The following is a 20,055-nucleotide window of genomic DNA, read 5'->3' as shown; positions in this document are numbered from 1 at the left end:
CCATTAAACTTAAAAAAAATTTATGTCAAAGGTCTTGCTTATACTGCTGCACACCAAGTGGTAAAAAAACAACCATGGATGCAGCTTTAAGCAAACGTGAGCTGCACAGACACAGTAGAGTAGTGCACTGTTTAATAGTTTCGGGCTGAATGCTTCCTTCTTTATCTTCCATGCTTGGTTTGGAATATGTTCTCTAAAAATGCAAAGCACATGGAAACAGGGACGCTCTGTCGGGGCTGATGCAAAGGTTTTGCAAAACAGAAAAGGTATCTGGGCCAAGATTGAAACAGGTTTATTTATTTCAAAAACAAATCTCCATAGAACCACTGATTGAAACATGCTAGTCAAGGCATTATTGTCGGAATTGTTTTTTTTACCATCATTAATTAGCACCAGCCTAATGTTAATGTAAAATTCAGTTAAAAGTCTGCAATGCAAATACAATGCTATGCTAAGACTGCAGAGTCCATTGCACAACACAACCATAAACATGTCAGGTATAATTTTGCACAAGTTTGATGATTCATTTGGCTTTAGGGTGCAAATGGTGGCATGAGGTGGAGTGGGGGCCGAAAGTTGTCCTTAAATAACAAAACAATATATTAACACATTAGCAATTCATTTTTTGTAGTAATTCCATATTTTGGTTTTATTTGAGAGCAATTCCTGTCTCCTACAACATACATTTACAATGGGCACTTGAACAATGCATAATAATAATAATAAACAAATAACCCTGTAAAACATATTACATTTAAACAAATTATTATCAGGACTATTGAACCTACTTTCTAATGTGAAATACTTCAGAAGTTTTGATTATTTAAGCAGCTGCTGGTGTTTCATCAAAGGGCAGAGGCTTTAAGATTTTGTGTGTGATATTGGCCAGGTGTGAGCAGGACTGCGTGAATCACTCATTACTGAACCCTGACCCGTAGTAGTTTTTATACTTTCACAGATCAGGGTTGGTTGCTGAACCATCATGGATCGGTTGATATACTTTAGCAGTACAGTCTTTGTTTCTCTGAATGCATTTTTGTGCACGCAACTGTAAAACTTCTCTTATAATTGCTGAAAGGTAAAACATTCCTTGTATTGAGGATGTGGGGGATTACAATCTTTAAGAAATGCTAGAGTATGTATAGAAACTTTACTTTGAATACTGAATCAGTTCTGTAAGTCAAAATATTTCTTGCAACTATCACAGTCAAGGTCAAATCATCCTCAAGTCTCATGATTGAGTAGTCTGGTTGACACCAGACCCTTCTTCAGTTGTAACTGAGAGTGGGTCTGGGCAAGCTTCATTCACAGCGCATTTCCAAACGGACGCTGCTCAAATGCCTCTGGGTGCAATTGGTCAGTCCTTCAACCAATCAGACCAACCATCCGGGTGACGTTGCAGCAACAGCGGCATCAATGGGTTGCTGCTCTTCAGTAACAAAAAGCTGGTTGCCCTCGCGGCGCTATCGTCATCATGTAAAGCCCGCCTCAACGGTTGTGATTGGTGCCTCGATTTGGAAAAATGTGAAATGTGCTTGAATGGGCTTTTGGCCAGACTGACTTGCAGAGCAAATCTCAAATTTGCCGGAAGTTCGTCAGGGTTTTCCCAGGCTAATGATTAACAGCTTTGATAACCAATGGTGCCGTATTCTTCCCTTCATCAAAAACACCCGGGCTGAAGAAGGGGAAGATCCTCCCTGAGAACAAGCACCCAGTGAAGGTGTAGATAGGAGACCTGGCCTCCACGTCAAAGAACGACACGGTCCCCTGCTCGTAATCCGTAAACACTCCGACAATCTGCGGCTTCTCTTTGAGGGACAAAAGGACCGAGGGGGAGTCCAAAGCGCGATACTCTTCCCCACTCCTCAGCCGCACCGTCCAAAAGCCGTTCTCCGGCTTGGAGGTGATCATCCCCTTCCTGTTTACAGACTCTTTGACCACGCCCAGGTCCCAGAAGGTCTTTGAACCCACTGCAACCTGCAAGAGAATATGAAACATTGAACATAAAAACTACAGTATAGTGTGTATATATATATATATATATATATATATATATATACATACATATTTCCAAAACACTTTTAAGTTGATCCTGAACCACATTCTACACTGGATCCATCAGCAAACAAGACGCTCACCTGGAAGTAGAACCTCCCGGACAGGAAGCCTCTTTTGCCTAGAACGCAGATGACGGGGTCAAAGCGTTGGGGGTTGTCGGGAACGATGTGCAGCAGCTCGCCGCGGCCCGCCTGCTTTCCATCAGCTGACAGGACGATGTTTGGATGGGCGGTGTCTGGGTCTAAAACCACGTCAACTGGGGAGATGAGATGGAGAGAAGTTAAATGAATACAGAATTTTCCACGAATAACACCAATCTACGTGCACTTCTACTGCTACTGCTTGTATTGTGCTACTTCTGTACAGCTCACTAGTCCAGTTACTGCTCAGCCTTCCTGTAAACAATGGTACAGAGTTTAATCATAAATATTCATCTTGACATGCATGTATGCAATTCCCTCTAGTTTACTACAGTTTCTAAACAAATGTGAGGCATGTTGTGATGGCTGGAAAATGTTTAAATTGCAAATCTATTTTTGGTGTTCCATTGATGTGGACATTTCACTGATATAATGTTAATTTCTGGGTTTGATGAGCAGCCAAATAGAACTGACCTCCAGTCCTGACCTTACATCCCTAAAAGATAAACTTATTTTGTAGTTTGTAAAATATGATCAACAGGAATATGTACTACTACTTAAATCAAATTATAACAGACTGCTGGCCAAATAAAAAAGTATAACCAAAAATAAATAAATTAGTGAATTCAAAGCCATTATGTGTCATTATTGTATCTTTCGAATTGTTCTGCTGCCACAAGTTTTTGTTTGTAGAACAATGAGAAATTCTTGGTGAAAATTGGTGCAGCCCAGTTATCTCATTGCTGTCAGGTGTTTTTTTGTGACACAACCACGAGTGGGCAGCAAAATCTAAACATTTCAAATCCTACCATATTATATTAATTATATTAACCAACATGCAAAAAAAAAAAAAATAAATAAATCACACACTGAAACCAAATAATTATGCTGAATGAGGTCTTACCTGCATATTTCTGCATCTTTTTCATCTCTGTTGAAGAAAATTAAAATCAGTTTGGACAGTTTCAATGACACAGTTTAGATAACAACTTTAGAGAAGGTTGAAGGTCTCATGACATGGTGCTCTTTGGATGCTTTTATATAGACCTTAGTGGTCCCCTAATACTGTATCTGTAGTCTCTTTCCCAAAATTCAGCTTTGGTGCAGAACTACAGCCACTAGAGCCAGTCCTACAATGAGCTTTCCTTAGGATGTGCCATTTCTGTGTCTGAAGCTATTGAGTAGGAGAGAGGGGGGGCAAGGTGGAGGGTGGGGGTGTGGCCCTGACCAACTGCCACTTTTCTCGTTTGAAAGCCATGATGTCTCTCTCTCATGGGTGGGCCAAATTCTCTGGGCGGGCAAAGCAGAGAAAGGGGAGGTAACCTTGCTCCTTATGACCTCATAACAAGCAGATTCCAAAACGGCTCATCTGAGCTTTCATTTTCTCAAAGGCAGAGCAGGATACCCAGGGCTCGATTTACACCTATCACCATTTCTAGCCACTGGGGGACCAAAGACAGGCTGGGGGAACTCATAAAAACCTCATAAAGTGAAATTTTCATGCCATGGGACCTTTAAATTAAAAAGTGTCATAAGTTACGAGGCAAGTTTGATGTTTATTTTTTTTATGCAGTACAAAATGGTAGCACTTATTACACTAATTATTTCACTTTACCTTCCTTCTTCAGACCGTCCAGTTCATTCTTTAGGGTGTCGTCCAGTTTAGACAGCGCTCCCCTCACCGTCCCCACACAGAGTTCAGGGTGGACGCCGATCTCCATCCACTCTTTGGTGGGTGGAGGAGACATGAGAGAGGGCGACCTCTACCAGAGGGAAACAGTAAACATAGAATTTGAATGTTACCGTATGAATGTGATTAGTGCATTGATTTACAGTATCGACCTGTAGAGTTTGACCCATTCTTAGTCAAACTCCAATACACTTCCAATATTACTGTACTAAAAAAGCCAAAAGGCTCTACTTTCTGCCTTTAACATAACATTCAAAATTTCAGTGTTTTGTTTCCTTCAGAAATGTCATCTTTGTCATGGTGGAAAAAACCCTGAAAAGGTGTTTATATGATGCTAAAACTGGATGTCACTTTAGTTACGCCTTAACTAACAGCCCTCATAAGTTAAAAGCATTTCCGGTGAGGGCTGAGTGTTACTGCGCAGCCTCCAACTGAGCTTGAAGACGTAGATGTGACGTGAGCAACCTGTCTGAAAGTTGTAAGTCTTCTGGTAGCTGTGCCAAGAGAAATCTCAATCATTCCCAAACTTGCAGAGACGGAGAGCGTAGGTATATGTAAGGAGATAACATGGGCACAGGCTAATTATTGCTAACTAAAATGCTAGTTAACATTATTAATTAAACTTAAACAGCTAATGTGAGTCAAAACTGCCTGCGAGCTTCTCCTGTACTATACGGTAATTCCTCTACTGTGTGACAGTAAGTTGCGTGGTTATCACACAATCGTTAGCCTATTTTTACAAAAACGTCTGCTACGGAGCCATAACATGAGATACAAGGTAATGGAGCCTTTTATACATTGTTGTGTTTCTTTAGAAATAAACAATGGACAAATAGAGTCTTTAAACGCTTCAGATGTAAAGTTATTCTCTGTCAAAGTGTCGTCAAAATGAATGGCAGTCAGTGGAATGCTAACGGGGGGATGATGGCTTGTTAGCATCAAAATGGCACCATAGGAGGTATTAAAGAGTTTAAAACAGGGGTCACCAACCTTTTTGAAACTGAGAGTTACTTCACTTCACTTTCATTTTTAGAACAGGCCTGAGAGCTACTCATGTGGTCCTTGGGGGCTACCTGGTGCCCGCGGGCACCGTGTTGGTGACCCCTGCTTTAGACATTAAGTGTAATCTTTAATTAGGTATGTGCTGATGGTGAGGTGGGCTGTAAGCTAAATCACATTTCCTTTAACCTCAGCTGCAACTGTAGTAATGTTTAGTTGTTCTGTCTGTCGGAAATACGAGCCCATCATGTTTTGTCCTTTTGTTATTTTTAATGTGGCCACTCCTCGCGTGGATTCGAACCCGCGTCTAACACAACACGAGGCGGAGTGAAATAAACTTCATTACCATTTTCGGCCACAGCAAGTGGTCAATATTCAGGTGGCTCTCTTTCAACATTTAGACCGCTGTGGAGGGAGACAGTAAAGCCCGGAAAAGCATTTATGTTTAGAAAAAGCAGGCACTATGTGTGAATCCATCCACTTCAGAGGGACAGATGTCGGGGTGATAGTGATTGTCATCCAGTAATTTCAAGAATGTTTCCTAAACTACTCCTGAAGGAATTTTACTTTATTAAAGAGAGATTTGATGGGGTTTAAATATCTTGCACGGTATTTTTCCCCACTGAAGCCTGTTTTTTTATTTATTTATTTTTTTAAATCTCCTGGAAATAATACTTTATTAGGCTACCCTAATTTAAAACTAAGTCAGACAACTGTAAGTCTTCAAAAAGACAACAGAGTATTAGGATAGCCTATTATCTGCATTATGCCAAAGGTCATTAAAAGAGTTTGATGTCACAAAGCTTAAAAAAGTCGAAAAACGTAAGTTGTGCTTACAAGCTGACCACAGTCTCAGTACTGACAGACATGCACATAGACATAATTATATCAATGTTTCTCCAAATCTCGCAGATGCTCCGCAACCTACAAGGACATAACTGGAATCGAGCTATATTTAAAGGCCTCCAATGTCCACCTTGTTTCACTGACGGTTTCTTTTCATTCCCATGTAGGACACACTCTGTTCATTCCCATGTCGTACAATCTCTCTATCTCATAGTCACTGCAGACAGTGAGTTCAGATTTTAAATTGCTTTAGTTTTCATATTATTGGCTTTGATTTGGCTGAGGATGCCCATTGGAATTGTGGGTAACGCCTCATAAATGCAACGTAAAATTAATGTATACGAATTCTCATGACTCATCCAAAACTTTAATCAGGTATATGGTCATGGTGAGTTGGGCTCTAAGCTAAATCACATTTTAGCCACGGCTGCCACTGTAGTACTTTCTCAGTTATTTTGTCTGCTGAAAACGATACGAGCCCATTAGACTGCGTTGTCGTTTGGTTATTTTTTAATGTGGCCGCTACTCGCTTAGAATCGAACCCTCATCTAGAGCGCCATGGGCCGGGAGAAATAGGCTGCATTACCATGTTCGGCCACAACGGGGTGTCAATGGGCAGGTGGCGCTCTATCCCAATGACTCACAGATCTGACGCTACTCCTGGAGCCTCATAGTTTACAGTGTTTTAAATCTTTATTTATACAGTGCTTTTCTAGTTTTAACAAGTAGCCTACTAAAAGCACTTTTACATATTACAGGAACCATTCACACATAGGTGTGTGTGTGTGTGTGTATGTGTGTGTGTGTGTGTGTGTGTGTGTAGGCCTATGTGTAGCCTACGTTGTTCCGAGGAGAAGCTTACTCCCTTGGTTAAAAGCCCAGTATTCACCACAGTTTAATTTGGTGATTGTGACCTTTAAAACGTGCAGATAGTCCTCAGAGTCACTCAGCTCCTCCAGCTCAGCGTTTCTCCTCTGCAGTTCAGTGATTTCTTGCTGCAGCTGGTCGACGAGCTCCTCTGCCCTCCTCTCTGCTGCTTTCTGCTTCTCCTTGATCTCCGCGTTGGCTTCGATTTGTCTCTCCTCTATGAAGCGAATCAGAGACGTAAAGAGACGGTCGCTCTCCTTCATCTCCTCCTCTGCACTCGTCTGGACGGGGAAGAGAATTGAACATTGCTATATAAAATGTATGTCAGATTTAAAGTGGACATATTATGCTTTTCCGTATTTTCTGTCATATCTACAATGTTATAATGTTGGATGTTCATGTTAAAAGTTAGCCTCGTGAGACCGTCCTGATCTCGCGGGCTCCAGTTTTCCACTTGCAGATCAGTCTGGCTCTGGCATCTTGAGATAGAGAAAATATGGAGCCGTTCGGAGGCGGGTTTAGGTGGTGATACACAGATGGTTTATCCAATCAGCTAACCAGTATTTTCAGACAGCGGTAGCCCTAATTCTGTTAGCTGCTCGCTAATGCTTTTTTCTCTTGGATCCTTCTTTTGGAATATGGACCGGGAACCTGAAAGGGTGCCATTTATTCGTAAATTCTCTTTACACAAACGGCAAATATCCTTTACCGACATGTTGCTTGCTTGCTGAGCTAACGAGCTATGCTTTGCCTGCAGCAGGAGGGGCTTGTGGTTGTATTTTCATACGCTTCGTTGATCTGATTGGTTGATTTGGCCCGTCTATTACCAACATAGGTGATAGACAGATGGTTTATCAAATCAGCTAACCAGTATTTTCGCCCCTTCCCAAAAGTTCTCCAACAGAAAGTTCCCAGATGGATATGCCGAGCAAATGCGAAGCAATCCATCTGGTGGAGTCAGGTTAGTTAAAAGTGGCCAAAACGTCAAATAATGAACGTATTTTAGAGAAATCCCTATGAGCTAAAACTTTCAGCTTTGCAACTATTCCGAATGCTCTGGTTTCAACAGTTTTTTCTACTTTTGGCTAAGTATTACGCAACTCCAAGCCGGCCTTCTATGATTGGTCATCTGCTCCAGCCAGGCAGGACTGGAGTGTTTTTTTTTTGTTGTTTTTTAAAGCTACAGTGTTAACATTGTCGCATGTAGCTACATGGCTAAAAGCAGTAAAATATGTCACCTTGGGTGCCAATGTTGTTAAATTCTCCACAGTTTTGGGTCTCATTACTGCTGAAACATGTCTGATTGAGTAGTATTTGGTTCAGAAGCTTTTATCTGTGATTTTTGATGGTAGAAAGTGCTGTTTTGTTCCATTAAAATCTAACGTTAGCATAGAAAAAAGTATAAAAAAGTCTAACATTTCAAAATCAAAATTTTAGGCCTTAAAAAGTCTTAAATTAGCTTAAGTATTGTGTGGTAGTTCTTAAATAATTTAACAACAGGTCTTAATTTCCCTACCTCTAATGCAATATATAGGTCTTAAGTTTCATTCATAGTGGTCTTAAAAAGTCTTTAATTGGTGAAAACCTGCAGAAACTCTGCGTTAGGACTCACGTTGCTGAGCTTCAGACAGCTTTTGATCTCCTCCACTTTCTCCAGTCGTTCCTGGATCATCTGCTGAAAATCTGCCTCAGTCTTCTTCATTTGGACCTAAACAGGCAGAATGGAAATTCAAATCCTCAGTTGGCAGATTGTAAGATTCTCACTAGCACTACTAAATAAGACTATTAGACATACATTAGCCTACATGTACCTGCAAAACATAAACAATATTCAGGATTTCATTGTCAACCACCAAAGATAGAGGTTATAGGCTGACTATTTCAAGATGAAAACTCTTGTCTCTATCTTGGTAACATCATTATTTTGATTATTACCTCTATTAAGGAGGTTATGTTTTTTTTCCAGAACCCATTAAGCCATTATAAACAAATTATGTTTCACTTCCGTTTACATTGTGAGACATTTGTGCTGCATTCATGTGGTGTCAGAATAATATGAAAAATGCTTTCCCGACTGGGAAATTTCACACTGCATTAACATTATGGCCTTGGTTGGTGAAGGTCTGCGCTCTAATACCCTTCTAGTTTTGGATGTTTTTTAATGTCAATTTAAATCTACAGTGTACCTCAGTTGCACCTCCCTGCAGTTAAATACACACGTAGGCTCATTAGCCCCCCCAAAGAGCCTAATCCTTGAGACAAAATTGCATGCAGCATGTTTGCCTTCGTTTTTATGCAGCCAAGGATCTTTAATAAAACAACCCCAAAGACTGCTGTAAATATAAAATTACAACAGAGAAGTGCATGTATAACATGGGCACTTTGTCATGAACCCCTGTTGACGCAGTGTTTGTTAAACTTTCATTTTGACACTCTATGTAGCCTAATTATATACTAACGATTTGCAATAATACAGTCTTTTGAATGGCTGATCCATATCAAACTGCTTGGACTTGGTATAATGTCTTAGTCCTAGCTGTTTAAAGACATTTTACAATTGTAATCTTTGGACAGTAAGACCGACATTTGCAGAGTGAGCATGTGTAATGCTTTAATGCGTTAATTAATAATGACTATTATCACGCATTCATTTTGATCTTCACAAACCCATATTGCCTACATCCCTAAAGCAGAGTATACTACCTTCCTCTCTCCGCTTTCATCCTCTATCGTGACAGCATGGTGATCTTTGTGCTCGGTCTCGGTGCAGAACTGGCACACACATTTCTGTTCGTCCCTGCAGAACATTTCCAGCAGCCTCTCATGCTTTTTACACATCCTTTCCTGCAGGTTGTTCACCGGCTCGATCAGCTTGTGGATCTTCAAGGTGGCGACTCCCTGGTGAGGCTCCAGGTGGGCTTCACAGTACGAGGTCAGACACACCAGGCAGGACTTCAGGGCCTTCACCTGAAGGGAGGTTGCAGCGCAGACGTCACACGCCACCTCACCTGGTTTGGTTGCGCACAGCTGTGAAGCCGACGAACAGACTGTAATATTTCGAAATGTGTCCGCCAGCTCTTTGAAGGCTGTGTTGATGCTTATTTCAGGCAGGGAGGTGAATGTTTTGTTGCAGGTGGGGCATTGGCAGACCTCAATGCCGTCCCACACATTCTGGATGCAGGCCAAGCAGAAGTTGTGTCCACAGGGAGTGGTGACCGGGTCAGTGAACACTTGCTGACAGATGGTGCACAGGAACTGTTTTGCAGGTAACATGTGGCCTGGGGAAGCCATTGTCTGCAGAACACTAAAAAAAGAGGTAATCAGTTGCTCAGGATGATCTTTGATAGAGGAAGTACATGGAATGATTTATGTCCACAGAACAAACACAAAAGAACAGTTAGCCTAGTCGAAAGAGTGCTGAACTTCCATAACATGTTGTTAAAAAAACAAAGTTTTAACTTTAAACTTTTTATTTATTATCTAATGCTGTATCTGTGTAAATATGCGTGACTGTGTGTCCTTGTTTTCTCTGCTAAATACACACACACACCACTCGCCACCACCACACCCTCACTTCCCATAGAAAACATAATTACACAAGTGTACCAACACGCTATTACCAATGAAAGAATAAATAATAAAATAATATAATTATGATTATGATGATTGCATTGAAGTAATCAATAACATGAGACAATAAAGGTCTGGATTTGGACTTAGGGAGTTTGACGTTTTGGGAAATAGGCTTATTCTCTTTTTTGCTGAGAGTTAAATGATAAGATTGTTATCACTCTCATAACTGTCTGTTCAATATGAAGCTATACAGAAAGCAGCTGGTTAGCTTAGCTTAGCATAATGACTGGAATCAAGGGGAAACAGCTAGCCTGGCTCTGTCTGAAAGTCTCTGTCCAAAATCCGCCTACCAGCACTTCTAAAACTCACTAACATACAAACAGACAGAGTACGGCTTATAGGCCTTACACAGAGCTCAGTCATCAAACCTACACTACCTGGAGCTCAGCTCATTATTCAATCCAATAATAACCAGAAGGTATTATTTTTTACATATCTTAAGGTCATTTTAACATTTAGATGGAGAAAAAGAGAAGTTCTCCAGCACATAAGAAAACCGCAACTTTAAAACTCCTTTAGACCACGCAGTAATATTTTATAAACAGCATGTAACCTGTTTTTCCATCAGTCTATGTGAACATATATTTGAATATTTGTCAGATATCTAACAGTTTACTAAAAACAAAAAGGTTCTGTTCCCCTTCTGGAAGTACCCATTCTTAGCAATTTAAACTAATTTACATCACTTTAATTCACATGCTTTTTCACAACAAAACAGATCTTGTTTTTAGCTGACTATTTCTCATACTTACAGCTACTTCTCTTCGCTGGGCAGTCACACGTCTGTGCTCGGTGATGGCAGAGCAGGAAACTCTTCTGCTGTATAAAAATGTAGGAACACATTACAGGGATAGCTGTTAGGTTAGTTATTCATTAGCCCGAACCCTCCCTTTTCTGAGCAAAGCACTGGTTTCTCTTTCTGTCTACCTTACTGCAACTATCTGATCTTAAAATTGCGGCCTTTACAGCACAACCTACTATTAGTTTCTGTGACGTTCACATGTTGTGGCATGACATTTGTGTGCATGTGTGTGTGCATATATGATCATGGGAATACGTAACAGTAAAGCTCTCACAAAGGGAATGACACATGTTTGCCTCATGGGTGTGGTGTTTGAGTCCAATGGTTAACATCTTCCACTTATGACACACCTTAAACATACTGTTGAGACCTCCACCTGACCTCAGGAATGCTGCAACTCTGCATTGCATTACAAATCTAAAGGTTATCATTATAGTGGCATATTTGGCTTCAGAAAAGAACTAAATACTTCCTCTTGAAAAATAAGGAAGAACACATTAGGGCACAGCAAAGGCCTTTTCCCGCAGAAGTTAATGTGATCTTTTTAATAAAGCAGGAGTAGTTATACACCCAGTTCGCCTGTCAGATAATACCTGGAACCAGACCAGTAGTCTTAAATTGGTGGCTCATTTACAGATGAGAGGTCATTGACAGGTGTGTGATGGGACCTTTAACAAGCCCATAAAGTACAAACATGTGCTTTAACTGACTTTAGTAGCTGCTGACAATACACATTTAACTACAGATTGTGTACCCTTTACTGCCACATTAACCACCAAATATCTTTCTACATGTACATTTCTAAATGAATCACACCGTCCACCCAAGGTAAAAATTGGGGTAATATCCACAAAATTGTGCAAAAGACATGAAAAACATCTGTGTTTAATGTTATGGTGCAGTCAGAAAGTACAATGTGAACAGTAAGCCACACTGCTTCGATAAAGAGTTGGAAAATGTACATGCAGAACAGTATGTTGTGTTGTGGTAATGTATGTGCAAACAGGAACTTTTATGAGAATTCTTCATTGGCATATCAAAGTCTATACATGTTTGCATTTGTTCCTCCTGTATTTGGGCCAAGAAGCTTGTGAAATGTAACAAGTGCAAATATAAGTCGGCCTTACTTGTTTTTTAAATGTGTCTGGAAAATATTGAATGTACATTATACATATATAGTGCTACAGGTTATGAATTTTCAATATCAACGAAAGGCTATCAGACTCAACAAAATTGGTTTACTGCTTATGCTCGTGTATGTGCCTACCAAATTGATTACTGTGGTACCATGTCTGGATTTTACTGTAAATGTCACTCATCCAAACAAGGAACCCACACATCACCTCATGTTAGCATACCGTTTGCCTCAGGTGAGGCCATGTGGCTTTACATCTGATTTGCATTGACCATAGCAAACATTTTCTAAGCCATCCGTGACCTTATCCAACACTGCAGTTTATTGTATGAGATTCCACTTTCCACTATTCAACAACATTTTAAAGTCCCCCTTTTCTTATGATAATGTCCCCTAAAATGTCTGACCTTGACTAAAATGACATGTATCCATGCAAAGTTTGTCTCTAGAGAGGTGTTTTCACATCCCTCTCCCTGAAGAGGAAGATGTCTCTGCACTTCCCTAAAATCTGAGATTCAAACGCATCCCGAGCAAGCTTGATTAGATTTGTCTGTAAACCAATCCCTGTCTAATATGCAAGAACCAGCAAAGAAACCGTCATAACAGAGAACAAAAACACACTTGCAAGCTAACAAGCTAACAAACAAAATAAACTGATAAAAGATGCTAACTACACTTAGCATTATGATATGTCTGCTAATTGCCAATTTTAGTGCACAACGGACTCCTCATCTGAGTCTGACTAACGGTGGGTTCAGATAGAATGCTGAAACTATAGTTGCAGGTCACAAAGCCGCGTGAAGCATAAACATGTAGGCCAGTGTTAGTTAGTTAGTTTTATTTTATTTCTGTGTCATGCCAAACACTTGGCCCATCCCATATGGGATTACAAGACACCACAAACCTATTTTCCGTTCCATCTTCCGGTCGCATATACAAATCATTTGTAAAAATACAGTACATGAATAAAGAAAGAAATATATACTGTATATACTATGACTGAATCATACTGTTGTTTCTAGCCATCTTGATGCATGTGCTTTAAGCCCTTTTTCAGAGTTTTATTTTTACTTTTTATGTGAGAAAACCATGTTCAACAAAATGTTAATCATAACAGAGTATTTTTTACATACTTTAAAACGTGTCTGTAGGCACACTTTGATTTAATTTAACTGTGGGTCAATGGCTCATTTAACACCAGAGCATCTCACCATCAAATTATAACTTATTTCCCTTTTAAAATAGATCTAAATGACTAAAGTCCCTGAGGTTGAAGTTTATTATTGTTATTTTAATTTCATTGTGAATCGTAGGAGTCTGGGATGGGACGGAGGCTTTAATCACTGTTGGTGTCTCAAAGGAAGGCGCAAGAGATCGTGCCTGTCAGGAGTTGAGATGATCAGTGATTTGCAAGTCAATGAATTAGGATTTGCTTTGAAGAAAGGACATATAAGGGAGGGGGAGAAATGGGGTATTAAGAAGGCAGAGCTTCAACATTCGTCCAGGTATTAGTTTAAAATTAGGTGCGATATAAATAAAGGGCAAGAATAAGAGAGTTTGGAGATGTCACCAGCCTGCAGTACAGTATGTCCAGGTAAGAAATGTGTTTTAAAAATATGGACCTTATTAAGAAAAGTCTTTTTACAGATTTACTGCATAGCCAAATGGAGAGACCAGTATATTATTTCCACAGGAAGCTTAAACTCCAATGACCTTACCCGACTATCGAGAAGGCGGTTTTTGATTCCTATAAATAAATGAGTAGCAGAATCTTGTCATTGTATACAAGTTATCCTGTAAATGTTATGTACTGTATGTTTTCTGAATAATGTTTCTCACCCTCAGGTATTGGAAGGACCATGTTGTGTATTCTCCTTTTATCAGGTCAGTCTGGATGTGTATATTTGTGTTGTATTTAATTTTACAGTAAATATAAAAATACTAGTGGTTGTTCAGCAAACATGCGTACAATGAGATTACATATTGAGATAGTTATTCATTACTGTGAGATAAGGTGTCTACCTTCTTTTTTTTATGTGTCTCTGTAAAGAGCCTACATGTACAGCTGCTACATTTTCCACTGCAGCAGATGTATCTTTGCCTCAGTCTGCACTGGCCCGTGTGAATTATTCTGTACTTGTGCCTTTCCATTGACTTTATATGAAACATCTAAAGTCTGCTTTGCGTTCAATGAGCCACAAATTTCATTCCAAATTTCCGGAAAATCATAAATTCATAAATTGCAAATAAATGTATGTTTCAATCCACTACTAGGAGTTGGCCACATCATTATTTATACGTTAAGTATGTTTCCATTGCACTTCGTCGCATACGTTTTTATTGAAACATTACATTTTCCACCTCGGCCAAGCATAAAAACCTTTTTTGAAATAGATTTTATTTTATTTATTCTTTTCAAATTTACTTCATTTCCACTCAGAGAAAATGTGCATAAAAACAGGTGGCTGGAGACTGACATCATCAGAAGAGAGTACCCTTACCTTAACATATTAGTAATTTCAACACTGTAATAAATTTCATGTTCGTTTAACTTGGAAATGCAAGTTCCCCTGCTGCCTTGAAAATCGAAGTTCACTCAACTTGAAGACTACCTTTGTTTCAACTTAGAAATTAAAGTTAATGAGGTTGATGTAACTACAGTGTTCTAGTTTTGTTAAAGTTGTTCTTTTAGTTGATTTAACTTTGTATTACTTGGTTTAACTTCATACTTTAAGTTCAAACAAATCATTTATTTTCTTTAATAATGCAAGAAACCTTCCTTGCCTAGTATAACAGACATACCTTTCTTCTTTATTTCAACTCACACTTTCAAGTTAAAACAACATAACCACATTTATAGCGGAGATACAGTGGGTGGGGCCACCCCAGGGCCCCGTGCAAAATAGCGGCCTCTCTGCTGATCTTGTGTCACTTGACATAAAATGGCCGCTAGTGAAGTGACACGCCGCAGATTAATGGCTGAAGAAAGCCTATTACTGCTCAATGTCTAACACTATCATACTCCAGCTCTTCTTATCAAACGTAACAGTCACTTAACTCATGGTTACAAATGTAAACCAGCACAATGACAATTACCAGGCAACAAAACACTACATTCTAAACACACGTTTAATAAACGTAATTCATAAAGTTACATTTGTATTTCGAACAAACTGTAAACTTTTCAACAAATTTTAACAAAACTCTATTTACCGCCTTGCATCATGGGAATTGGCCAGCCAATGAACTAGTTGCAGTCCTGACTGCAATTGGTTGATAACCTAACTTACATACCTAAGTTCAATCAACACATACATTTTTTTTAAATAGTCAACCCAACGAATAAATGCAAGTTTAACTTTCAAAAACTCAAAGTTGAGTTCAACATCGACAACTTGTATAAGCTCGTTCAGTTAAAAATAAGAAATAAGTCGACATAACTAAATGGGTCTGTAATATTTTACAGTGAACCTAAACCATGCTATTGTTCTAGCCTTGCATATATGCTTCTTTTTTAACCCAAACTCTTTTCCCAAACCTGACCAAATTGTGACCAGTGTTGTCAGATCATAAATAATCTTTTTCAACAGTGATGTGTAACAGGTGTGGATCTTTGCTATGTGCTTACTATGATGAATGTCCCTTTTTTTTACAGGTTTCTGTTCATGCCTTTATAGTTATCATTTAATCACTGAACCAAAGACTTGGCTCGAAGCTCAAAAGTACTGCAGAAAAAAGTACACAGACCTGGCCAGCGTGAACATGGAGGACACGAAGCTTCGGGTTGCAGCTGCTTCCAGTGGTTATGAGGGAAAAGCTTGGATAGGCCTGTATGACATATTTAATAGCTGGGGGTGGGCTCTCAGTGACAATACATTCTATGGAGTGGGAGAATGGACCTTCAGGAGGTGGATGGGAGGTCAACCAAATGGCACGATGGGACTTGGGAAGTTGTGTGTTCTTTTCCAGCAAGGTTTCTGGTCGTATGATGACTGCAATGAAGCTAACCGCTTTGTCTGCTATAACCGAACCTTGCCTGGTGAGTAACAAGTTATTTGTTTTGGTTTGTTATTTGTAAATGTATAACATTTTCCAAACTGGGCGAATATGTAATTTTTTCTACCTTATCATCCTTTAATAGCCATATATATTTTATTATTTTGTTTGTATTTTTCATGATTTACCATAGCAGCTGAACTTTAACAAAATCTTTCAGACCTGGCAAGTACTTCCATCGGTAGATATTTCTTTATAGACCAAGAGATGACAAGGGACGACGCTCTGGCCTACTGCAGGAGGCACTACACAGACCTGGCCAGTGTGAGAAACGAAACTGAGAATACAATGATCCAGAATGTTGTAAGTGGAAACAGAGTTTGGATCGGCCTGTACAGATACACCTGGAGATGGTGGTCAGATGGCACTTCCCGATCATTCAGTTACTGGGCAGATGGACACCCGGTAAGTTTAACTGAGAGCTGTGCTGCAAGTGTGATCAACGCTACTCACCTTGGAAAGTGGGTGGAAAATCACTGTAACGAAAACCTTCATTTCATATGCCAAAACAGTGAGTAATTTTTCATTTCTCAGTGATCTCATGTTGATAACGTGACATAATATTTCTAAACAATGATCTATTTCTATTTCATCACCAGATAGGACGCAGTTGTTTAATGTTAAGCTGACAGCACTGAAAACCACAATCGACTTGAATGTCCCTGCTGTGACGGACGCCATCTTGAATCGGGTAATATTTTTGTATCTTATTATATAAATCTGTAAGATTGGATGCTCTGTAAGTGAATGGTGATATTATATAAGAAACTAGAATGGCACTTATCTCATAATGTTATTGCAGTGTTGCTTTTTCCCAGTCCTACATCGATTTTCCTCCCCAAAGATATTGTAAACAAATTGGGTCTGATTGTGATTGGGTCTAGGCAGGGGTGGAAACATGCCACAACAGTGTTCTGGGAGTAACATTCAAGGGAAAAATTTGTTTAATTTGGGGACTTAATTTTACTTTTTTTGGACATTTTGTAATTTATGCTATTATCCATTTTTGTATGATTGTATGATTATTATTGGTAACATTATTGGTAAACATTTTTGTTCATCAGATCAAAGAGAAGCTGATGGAGGAGGGGATTACAAGAGATTTCAAAATTTTCTGGATGAAGAAGCCGGGCAAAAACATCTTCCACAAAGAAGAGGAGAATGCAGATGCAGTGGAGGCGGAAGTTTAATATCTAAACCTTGTTTATTGATGCACCATTGTACCATTCACCTATTTATGACCGTATATCAAACTATTAAAATTTACTTATTTAGTTTTTAAGGTTGATATTTTAGGTTTAAATACCAATCAATATAAGAGCAATTTTAGAGCACCAGAAACAATATTAGTCTCATTTTAAGCTGACTTGGAGCTGAATTCAATTCATATGCTGTAGGAAACTATTTATACAGTACTGGGTTGAAAACATCTTAGAAAGTAGAGTGTGTTGACTGCCTATATCAAGGAAAGCAGTAGATTCAACATTATGTTTTCATGTTTACATTATGTGATATTTATACATGGTTATTTGTCTTGTTGTGTATATGTGATATGTTGTTGGATGTAAATTATGGGTCTGTGTTTGTACTATACGGTCCTACCATTGTGTCACATGTACACATACCTGTAATCATTACCATACCTGTAATCATTACTTTATTTGCATATATGTATGTTTTATTTGCAATTAGGCATTTAGTTTCTATGTCCCTGTGTCGTGTGAAAAATAGTAATTAAAGTTGAACAAAAAACAACTTAAACCCATAATTTCTTTCATAATTATTGACCTATTTTGAGACGTAAGCCAAATATAATACAGAGCTTTAAGAATTTGGCTGGCAATATTGAATCATGAAATGAAAATACTGAAATACTCGATCAAGTTGCCTGATGTTATTCCTCTGAGCCATTAGACCTCCATTATTGTACAAAAAAACACCAATTAAGGCACACCGAATTGGGTTACATCTTGAGTGTTCACGAACGCACCAGATGTGTGCTAATCCACTGCTAAAAAATAGTCCCCATCCCCAACAAAAGCACTACTTACTCCTTTTTGTGTAACATTTGCTAAAAACTACAGTGCCCTGCTTTTTCAAAAAACCTACTTAGACTTTTGAAACTATAGCATACAGTATATTGTTTACAGTTTTTAAGGATGTGTGTAAAGCCAAAACTAATCTGACTTTCTCCTATGTTGCCTCTAAATTCACTATTTGCTTGAGTTTAAATGAAGCATGGGTGGTTTAAAACATTTCTTTCCATGAGCTCAAGGGGTAGTAAGGATGTAAAACAGATGCAAAGCTGTGCTATCACGTCTAATGCAAACTGTATGTTGAACTGAGAAGTGTCTTCTTTTAGCATGAGTGTACAAACAAAAAATAAGAGATTATACTAACAAATGTTCTGTGACAGGACATTGATACTGACAACAAGTCTAAAACTAGTCTTATAAAAGAACAATGGCATGTACTGTTTGTATTGTGTCGTGGGTCAGTTTAAGCTTTGAGTTCAAGAACACCACATTTAACTTATTTTTTACATGATCTAATATTATACATTTTCATAATTCAAGGTCCTGAAATTACATATAAAATGGATAGTGATATATTCCTTTGTTTCAAGGTTTATGTTATCATCCAACACACCTACACTGAATAATTTGTTTGGATGTGCGAGTTGTTTCTTCAAAAAGAGTGATATATCATGAAATGCTAGTGCATATTTTGTATATAAAGATAATGTTGAGTCATTTCGATGAGAGAGTTCATGAGCAAATGTTCACAAGTGCTAGCCTATAGCACCTAAATCTAGATGCACCCTAGCGGCAGCAAATGTGGGTCTGGCTTGTCAGGCTACACAAGTGCACTGAGATGAAAAGATTGGACTATGAGTATCAGCGCAAAAAGTATTTGCCTTCTGACTGTTTTGGCTTTTTATATAACCACCACCGCAACTAAAGTGGCATAAAGGAATTTATGGCATGAATTAATTAAATAAATATGTAAGCATTTCCTGCAATGTCCTGAAAGATCCACTCGGTAACAAAAGAAATACAAGTCGGACAAACACCTCTCTCACCACTCTTTAATGAGTGGGAACAGTGAGTTTAAGACGACTTCTCTAACATGTCAAGTGGACAGTCGTCCGTCCACAATTTTCTGATAAAGTCCAAAACAAATTATTGAAAATTCTCATGACTAAATGGGATGTAAATGTAATGTGATTGAATGTAATTACTTGTTTAATTTAAAACAAATGCTACTATGGAAATACAAAAGAAAAGACATATATATCATTAGGCCCTATTAGAGTCTACACACTTGTTCACATTGGCAAAATTAACTTTAAGTAAACTTAATAAGAATGCAGACTACAATAGTACAGTAGTAATGTAGACCATAATGTGGCCAAAACAAGTCAGACACTACAGCAGCCAGAAATAAACTTCAACCACTTTAAAGAACCACCTCACCCACAAATCCCTTGCCAAAGCACACAGACAAAGATACATTCAAGTGTTCATTCATTCATTCATGGACAGCAAACCAATGTAAAGGTTATTTTACCTTTAAAAAAAATACATGTGCTATGAGAATGTTGATGAGATATGTGGTTTGGACATGTTAGTTCAAACTGAGATTAGTTCTTCTACAAGAAGCTAAAAACACTGTGTGTGCACGAAGATCACTTTTGGCTCAAAACTCCACTTAAAAACCAAAATTAAGCAATGTAAATGTAAGCAAAATCTGTCTTTAAAGTCTGCTACTAATGGGGCTTTCAAACAGTCCAAGTTAGCAGCAGAAGGTTCAACAAGAATCGTAATCG

General features: G+C 38.7%; 2 protein-coding genes across 2 annotated transcripts; one reads left to right on the top strand and one right to left on the bottom strand.

Moving 5' to 3' along the window:
• Nucleotides 1–276: 276 nt before the first annotated feature.
• Nucleotides 277–11,059, bottom strand: LOC120572140 (zinc finger protein RFP-like). Its single transcript, XM_039821285.1, has 8 exons — nucleotides 10,986–11,059; nucleotides 9,304–9,894; nucleotides 8,213–8,308; nucleotides 6,648–6,881; nucleotides 3,814–3,961; nucleotides 3,103–3,129; nucleotides 2,139–2,314; nucleotides 277–1,977 (listed from the first exon to the last, which is right to left on the bottom strand). Exons 2-8 carry the CDS (start codon nucleotides 9,889–9,891, stop codon nucleotides 1,612–1,614), a joined length of 1,635 nt encoding a protein of 544 aa, XP_039677219.1. The 5' UTR covers nucleotides 9,892–9,894; nucleotides 10,986–11,059; the 3' UTR covers nucleotides 277–1,611.
• A 5,374-nt stretch (nucleotides 11,060–16,433) lies between these two features.
• LOC120572532 (lithostathine-1-beta-like) lies at nucleotides 16,434–17,416 on the top strand. The gene is made up of 3 exons (XM_039821863.1): nucleotides 16,434–16,737; nucleotides 16,826–16,917; nucleotides 17,291–17,416. The coding sequence occupies exons 1-3, from the start codon at nucleotides 16,434–16,436 to the stop codon at nucleotides 17,414–17,416; spliced, it is 522 nt and encodes a 173-aa protein (XP_039677797.1).
• The last annotated feature ends 2,639 nt before the right edge of the window (nucleotides 17,417–20,055 follow it).

This window comes from Perca fluviatilis, chromosome 14 (assembly GCF_010015445.1).
Source record: "Perca fluviatilis chromosome 14, GENO_Pfluv_1.0, whole genome shotgun sequence".
Lineage (NCBI taxonomy): Eukaryota > Metazoa > Chordata > Actinopteri > Perciformes > Percidae > Perca > Perca fluviatilis.
This window is presented reverse-complemented; position numbering and strand designations above follow the sequence as displayed.

Excerpts from the sequence above, each read along its gene's own strand:
- LOC120572140 (XM_039821285.1), bottom strand. The coding sequence starts at position 9,891 with ATGGCTTCCCCAGGCCACATGTTACCTGCAAAACAGTTCCTGTGCACC. Across the intron at positions 3,962-6,647 it reads ACTATCTGCACGTTTTAAAG|AGGTCGCCCTCTCTCATGTC; the intron begins GTCACAATCACC and ends TCCCTCTGGTAG. Across the intron at positions 1,978-2,138 it reads CCGGGAGGTTCTACTTCCAG|GTTGCAGTGGGTTCAAAGAC; the intron begins GTGAGCGTCTTG and ends ATTCTCTTGCAG.
- LOC120572532 (XM_039821863.1), top strand. The coding sequence starts at position 16,434 with ATGACAAGGGACGACGCTCTGGCCTACTGCAGGAGGCACTACACAGAC. Across the intron at positions 16,738-16,825 it reads TCATTTCATATGCCAAAACA|ATAGGACGCAGTTGTTTAAT; the intron begins GTGAGTAATTTT and ends TTTCATCACCAG. Across the intron at positions 16,918-17,290 it reads CGGACGCCATCTTGAATCGG|ATCAAAGAGAAGCTGATGGA; the intron begins GTAATATTTTTG and ends TTTGTTCATCAG.